The sequence below is a fragment of the Cyprinus carpio genome, chromosome A4 (assembly GCF_018340385.1).
Source record: "Cyprinus carpio isolate SPL01 chromosome A4, ASM1834038v1, whole genome shotgun sequence".
NCBI classification, from domain to species: domain Eukaryota; kingdom Metazoa; phylum Chordata; class Actinopteri; order Cypriniformes; family Cyprinidae; genus Cyprinus; species Cyprinus carpio.
Genome location: NC_056575.1, coordinates 2,829,836 through 2,837,421, shown reverse-complemented (window position 1 = coordinate 2,837,421; position 7,586 = coordinate 2,829,836). Strand labels below are relative to the sequence as shown.

The 7,586-nt window shown below is 34.6% G+C and overlaps 1 protein-coding gene and 1 long non-coding RNA gene across 3 annotated transcripts; one reads left to right on the top strand and one right to left on the bottom strand.

The window, feature by feature from the left end:
- The first annotated feature begins 54 nt into the window (after positions 1-54).
- On the top strand, positions 55-4,127 carry LOC109047422. 2 transcript variants are annotated; one of them, XR_006156431.1, is made up of 3 exons: positions 55-608; positions 2,825-2,941; positions 3,999-4,127. It is a non-coding gene; the product is annotated as an uncharacterized LOC109047422 (long non-coding RNA). The 2 variants fall into 2 exon arrangements; XR_006156430.1 differs by having other exon boundaries at positions 3,996-4,124.
- On the bottom strand, positions 2,812-4,692 carry LOC109047416 (intestine-specific homeobox). Its single transcript, XM_019065136.2, has 4 exons — positions 4,369-4,692; positions 4,013-4,164; positions 3,443-3,559; positions 2,812-2,944 (listed from the first exon to the last, which is right to left on the bottom strand). Exons 1-4 carry the CDS (start codon positions 4,571-4,573, stop codon positions 2,846-2,848), a joined length of 573 nt encoding a protein of 190 aa, XP_018920681.1. The 5' UTR covers positions 4,574-4,692; the 3' UTR covers positions 2,812-2,845.
- Positions 4,693-7,586: the final 2,894 nt, after the last annotated feature.

The following is a 7,586-nucleotide window of genomic DNA, read 5'->3' as shown; positions in this document are numbered from 1 at the left end:
CGCCGTTGCTTAGTAACCTTCCTAATTAATATTCATAAGGGGTGAGATCGCCAGCCTATCAAGTAGGGAACGTCACATTACGTCGTTAATATTCATGAGTTCAGCATTTGCAGTAGGATTATTTATTTGTTCGCATTTATTCATTATTTATGACTTACTCATTTGTCATAGCTATTATAGGATGTGAACTTATAATCAACAATAGGTCATTTGGTTTGATTTAAACTATATTTCAGTTTGTTTGAGGAGTGATTCGGTTAAAAATACCACAAGAGGGCAGAAGTGCACTGAATAGGCCTATAGATAATATTTGCAAAACAATACTGCACTTTAATTATATTTTACGCATTCACGTATTTGCTCCCGTACAGTTCACCATATTTGCGTTTTTTGCTCCACAGAAGTCCCTGATACAACATTTGCGTATCTCAGCAAATATTGATTAATCCCCATCTATTGACCAATTAAATACCGGATTTTCTGCCGTAGTCAGAAGGGCGCGCTGATAAGAGCGAGATAGTAGGGTTTCACTTCATTGCTTTGAGGCTGTAAACGCAGATAAACACGAAGGTGAAAAGTTGAGCATTTGGAAGAGTAGTGATGTCAAGGTAAGTCCACAAGCAGTAAAATAAACACGAGTGTGTGAAGGTGCAGAGAAAGCCGTGAACGCGCCACAAAAAAAAAAAACATGAATCAGTATTTCTAGGCCATTATTGGGACTATTTTGTTTTTCGTTGTTAACGTGAGGATTTTATTATAACACATTATAAAAAATAGCGTTTAACCAAAGACGCTTTAATAATAAAACAGTCTCTTTTTGGCATTTTGCATTAAACTTCGAACGACCGATTCGCAAATGAATCATTCTTTCGATTCGGATCTTTTCAGTGTTTTGTTTTTGGAGATCCCAGCAATCTTTACAAACAGAAACAAAATAGGCTTCAGAAAATCATTGTACACATCAAACAGCTGCATAATTCTCATTGCTTTCAAGTTTGTACTTTTGGATATCGTTTCCAATTAAATTTTAATGCAATTTTAAAATCGTTCAAACATAGGCCTTTTTCCATTCCATTTGACTTTATGAATAGGCCTATAATAACAAGCAATTATAATAATTAAATCATAAATGCTCGACTTTATTCACCATCTAATGAGAAACCTTAACAGTATTTTTCCCCTTTTTTCAGTTTGATTCGTGATTCTGATGAAAAATGATTCGTTCACGAATTGGACTGTAGCCTATCTTTTGAGTGAACTGACTCACTGAAGCAAGAACGGTCTCGTTCGATTCTTTAATGAGCCAAGAGGCGATGAAGCTTTTAAAGTGAACCGAGGATTTAAATGTGCTGAATCATTGCTGAAACAAAGTGAACTACCACACATGAAGTGACAATAAATACCCCTTATTAGAAACGATTTAAAAACATCGCGTAATTGGCCAAATCATGATGTCAGGGACCATGTCATTTAAAAGAATCAAAGAATTACTTCTGAACGAACCTTTTTTTTTCTACTCTGACTACTTTGACCATATCTTTCTATGGCATAAACAGTAAGAGCTAGTTCTGACATAACTTTGTTGATTTACTGTGATAAATGTCATCTTTACAATCAGACTCCCATCAATTTCACACAATGCATAAAAAAATGCATGTGTACAACTTCTACATACAGGAAATGTTTAAGCTCCGATAGATTTTCATGTTCATCGTTTAGTGCAAAGTCACTTTGAATCAACATGTCATAAACGATGACACACAAATTACATCCATCACAAAGTCCGATAAGAAGTTTTGTTTATTTTACAATTTCTGGAGTTTGAAGTTCACTGTTCTATGACATTTTGGATTTATGTGTCAAAAATGAGTTGATATACCCTCAAAAATAAAAATAAAAACCTTTACAAGAAACCAAATGATTCTTCAGAACAGTTTGTTAAATTAAAGTGCAATATTAGACAATGCAGGAGACCGGGGCATGTTGTCTCATAATAGTTGTTATGAGACAATTCATTTATTTCATGAATCAACCCCGTAGCCCTCGGATAACTCCAGACTAGGGTTTGATTTTTTGCTGTTATCTGTCATCTGTTTTCCTTCAGGGTTCAACATGCAGTCACCCTTGCGTTTGCCCTCTCTACACGTCCTGACCTGCCTCTGAACTCAGTCAAATTAAGATAAGACCCAACTTTATGGCTTAAGAGCCAATAAACCAATTCAGTGATAATTAGACATTTCAACAACAAAATTCATTTATGGCACCATATCCATTCAAGTTTACAAGTTCATCTCTTGGAGGGCGGCGATAACATCATGATGCCACTTAATAGAACACTTGTTCTAAACAATTAGTTAAATGCATAAATAGGTTGTTTAATTAAACCACAGACACATGCATAAGCTACAGTTTCATGCCACTGGATGTGAAATTGAATTATAGATGTCATATTTGTGAGAAAATACATTTGCGAGCCTGCATTTTCAGGATATTTCGTCATTTGTCTTCTTGTATGATTCTGGGAATCCATCAGTTCAGTCGGTGAGTGCTGTGTCACAACTGGTATTATTTACTTAGTGGTTTTATCAGAGTTTTATTGTGATGGGATAAGGAAATTGATTTATTGCACGCCACACGTTCATCACTTCACGTATGATTTCTGTTTTAAAATAAAAATAAGGTAAAAACACATGATACAATCATGCTTATATACATCAGGGCGGAAAAGCTGTTATCGATATAATACAAGACATGATATGTCCTTTTATTCCAGAGTCGATCTTTGATCTTCGTTAGACTGAAGTTGAAAATGTCTCTTTTGTAGTGGCCCATGAAAGCGATGAGGTCAGAAGAACGAATGGTGTTGAAGTGTGGCATGTTCAGGAGAACCAATAGGAGGACAGACCGACTCCGGCAGCCAGAACTTCTGCAGAAAGCTCAGGTACTGCAATTAAAAACAGCCAATCCGAAACAAGATATTTAAATATATTCAGACACATGCAAAATCATATTTTATGTAAAGCTGCAATTAAACAGAAGTAGCAATACATCCGTGTATATATAGTGCTGAATTACTTTTTTTTGCAGAAATAGTTTTTCAGCTTCAAAGTTCAGCAAATTCTTGCTTAAATTGTATATATACACACATATGTATTGTATAAAGGTACAAATATTGAATATTGATTACATTATATTACATAAGATGGCTTTAGATTACATTGTAACATGTCAATATTTGTACCTTTATATAAATGAATCAATTTCAAAAAGAGTAATTTGTGTTTAGTTTCATCTTGAATCATCTAATCAAGATTGGAAAATAAAAAAATGAAACATTTGTATGCTATCATATTACTTTTTCTTAACAGTATTTTTGGGAACATTAAGCTAGTCGTTTGCACACAGCACACAGTTTGTGATGGAGGTGAATGAAAGTATTTACCGGAACATAGAGGACAGGAGTCAGGAGGTGTTTTGTGTCTCTCAGCACTGTTAGAGGTCTGTGTGCTGCTTTAGCTTCACTGCGCCTCCACTTCGCCCGCCGGTTCTGGAACCAGATCTAAACAAATACGACACAGAGATATTATATAAAACCTCACAAACTTTCAATAATATTAATATTAATGATTACACACATACACACACACATATATAGTATATTCTATTAAGGTATTATAAAGGTACAAATATTGCTATATTACACAAAAATGTTAAATATAATATATAAAGGTTATATATTGAGAGAACACTATTATATTTTCTTCTTTTATTTTAATCACCTCAATATTTCAGTATTTTCTTCCTTTATATAAATTCATTAATCACATCACAAATCCAAAAAGCTAATAGGTGATTAATATAAAGAATAGTTTGCGTTTAGTTACAGCACATGAAGTATTCAGTTTTTCCTTGCATCCCTGCATGCTAAAATACTCTTTCCTAATGCCCTGGTTATCTAAAACAAGATTATTGGGTTTGAAGTCGTGTGTTTTCAGCAGACAGCGTGCAGTACCTGTACTCTTCCCTCAGACAGCTGCGTTCGACAGGTGAGCTGGTCTCTGGTGTGAACGTCAGGATAGTGTGTTTCCTGGAAAACTCTCTCCAGCTCCTCCAGCTGGCTCACGGTGAACGTGGTCCGTACCCGTCTGCGACCCGACCCACGAGCTACCATCACAAATACATTCAATATAAATTATTAAAATAGTAATATATGCAATGTAATAGCTACAGAGATTGCATGACTTTTTAAAACAAGTTCAAATTTTAACTTGTTTTTTCTTAAAAGCTATAAAACCTATTAAAAAAACTAAAAAACATGAAAAGACAAAAATAAAAAAAAAACTTAAAAGACAGATAATAAGGACACACCTGTGTATTGGCTGATTTTAGGAGCGTCTGTCTTTATCTTGGTCTGTTTCTTGTCCGTTCTGTCAGACTGCACAGTCAAACATGAAGGTTTTTTCAGTATTTCCTCGATAGAGTGTGACAGAAGTTTTGGGCTGTTTGTGGACGTCCTGCTCTCACAGGACGACGTCTCCACGTGTTTCTCTAACTCAACCTCAACTAATTGCATTGCTCCCTCTTTGAATCTTCTTCAGTGTCTCAAAAGTTCAGGAGACTATCCCAGAATGGCTTGAAGATCTCCAGCTTGTCTCTAGTAAGCAGCGTGAGACGTCTGTGTGTGTTGATATGATTGAAGCATTCATAGGAGGAGCAGCAGGTTTACTGTGTAACAAACCTCCTCAGTCATAAATACCGTACCTCATCATGAGCTGGTGCACATTTTACATATACATCTATCCAAATCACCAAAAACAGCTAGAAATATTTTAGATTGATAGATTTTTTAACATCTTCTGGCACTTGTAGCAATGTATAACAGGGTTTGCACTATTGGCACTATTGGGATTGGTTACTAAACACAGCGTAGCAATCAATATAACTTCTTGTTAAGAGAATTTTATATGAATTATGACAAAAGTAGTTTTTTTTATTAGGCAGTGATGGTTTGGAAAGCACTCTTCATTAATATTTTGTAGTGCAGAGATGTTTGTGGGAACAGTAGCTGATTATGCAACACACATTAACGCTTCTTTTGACAACAGCGACATCAAGCGGTCAGCTTTAGAATTACACTTTTATTAAAGTTGCTGTAAAGGTGTCTTATTAGACAAATAAAAACATGTATGTATAATGTGTGTGCCTCAATTTTTTATTTGTTTTTATTTGTCCAATAAGATACTTTATAAATAATATAGTTTGTTTATGGTTTGTAGTGAACCATAAAAAAGATTTTCGTTATGCGAAATAAAATAAAATATGGAGAAAAGTTTTTATTTCAGCTAGTTGCTAAGGCAAAATTTTTAATTTTAACTAAAACGAAAATAAAAATGAATAAAAGCTACAAGCTACAGAAAATAACAAAAATACAACAAATTTACATAACTACAATTAAAATGGAAATGGAAACAAATATGAAGATAAAACCTGATGCAAATTATTAATAAAAATATAACAGCATCTCAATCATACTAAAATAACACTGATATAATAATACATTAAATAAAATATAAATATAAATCCTGTTTTCTGTGCTACGACTTTTTAACTCATATGCAGTCACATTTGAGTCACTATTTCATGCAGATATGACTATTAACAGGCATATATCATACTGAAAATTGATGATGAAAGTTAAAAGTGCTTTAGTGTGCGTCTCTCTCTCTCTCTCTCTCTCTCTCTCTCTCTCTGCGTGTGTGTCATGTGTGTGTATGTGTGTCTATTTCTCTCTCTCTCTGCGTTTGTGTAGTGTGTGTGTGTGTGTGTCTGTCTCTCTCTCTCTCTCTCTCTCTCTCTGTGTGTGTGTGTGTATATATATATATACCATCCTCTCCAGCAGATGTTGCAGGAGCAGAGTACAGTAGGGTGAATGTCAGTGAGCAGTTCAAAGCCTTGTAGAGCTTCAGCTGAATATTCACTGACGAAAAACAATTTATCCACACACATCTACAAGTCCTTCTCTGGAACACACAGGAGCAAGAGCACATATGCAGCCAAGAAGTTCTTCATGGATGACTCCAGGGAGAAACAGTCATCTATATTTTATCTCGTCGAGCGCCTTCGCCCGGCTGAATCTGGTTGACTCTGTTTATCTGTGCTGTGGTTCACATTTCTGGAAGCACTTGAAAGTTTTTTTACCCCCAGAGACACTAGATGGCAGTCTTAGACATCAAAAGAAGCGTGTGTTTTATGTAAATTAGTCACAGGAACCATTTAAATGTGTGTCTGACATTCCTTTATATTAAATCCTGTTCTGATACTGTATGTGAACAGTTTTATAGCTCTAAATGAAGAAAAACATTTTAATCATTATATTTATTATAATCATAAGTTAAAGACTCAGAAGGCCGAAACTCTTCATATCACACCTCAATCAGAGCAAAATCTAATTGCATGAGAGAGAGATAGAGAGAGAATTATTCATAATATTTAGAATGTTGGAATTTAAATATTCAAATTTGCATAAATTTTATATTAATAATTAAATTTCTTATTTGAGTGATTATTTGATCAGACTTCCAAAAGTCAAGAAATTTAATTAAAAAATAAATGCAGCTTTAAATGAAAGATTAAAAATGTATTTTAATAGAAATTTCAGAATATTGGAATTAAAATATTTATTAACTTAAAATTAAATATTAGAGTGTTTTTTTTTAAAGATGTTAAAATTTTTAATTAAATGTGACAACAATTCAAAATTCTTGCCCAGAACTGTTTTATATTTAGCTTGGCTTAACATGGGCATTATGTATACAGTATATAATACACCATGTCATTCCAAGCATACTTAGCATGCTATACTAACTTAATTATTGAAAGAATATGTGAACAGTTTTCTTCTCAGCTTCACTTTCTCTCTCTCCTCTCCAGCATCTGCTGCTCCTCTGACAGTCGACCTTTTCTCCCCGAGTCTCTGCTGTAATCTGTCTCTCTGAGAGGCAGGAGTTGTGCCAGATAGCTTTATTTCTGCAGTCTGAAGCAGCAAATGGATTACACATTCAATTAACACACAATCCCTCCTGCGCTCGCAGCCTCACGGGCAATTTACATCCCGACAATACGGCACGGTTTAACAACACCAATATTCCTTTACAGCAGCGGTTGTCAACCTTTTATGACCTGAGACCCCTCAACATGACAAACCTAGAGGTCCAGTTATAAAACAAAGTAACCATATTATAATTTATTTAGTAAAATTAGAATTATAATATTTTAAAATTAATATAAATGGATCAAAATACTAAAATAAATAGATTTGATAAAATGTCCATCTTTTTTAAGTAATTTGTTTTTATCAGTCCACAGTCTCCCTGCAGTACTTTCATGGGCCCCTAGGGGTCTGTGGACCTTCTTTTGAAACCTTTGGCTTTACAGGATGAAACTGAGTTTGTGACTAATAACTCTGAACTGCAAAAGTGTGAAGGTGCCACACCTGTTCAGTGTAAGCCTGCAGCTGAAGGGCACAGGTCTGTAGAAATCTCTCCTGAGTGACAGAAAATCTGGAACATGGCTGTGTTTGGAATGAA

Bases quoted from the DNA above. Each gene is read 5' to 3' on its own strand.
- LOC109047416 (XM_019065136.2), bottom strand. From the start codon at position 4,573: ATGCAATTAGTTGAGGTTGAGTTAGAGAAACACGTGGAGACGTCGTCC. The intron at 3,560-4,012 runs GTACTGCACGCT...GTATTTGTTTAG, and splicing joins TGTCTGAGGGAAGAGTACAG to ATCTGGTTCCAGAACCGGCG. The intron at 2,945-3,442 runs GTAAATACTTTC...TTTTAATTGCAG, and splicing joins CTCCTGTCCTCTATGTTCCG to TACCTGAGCTTTCTGCAGAA.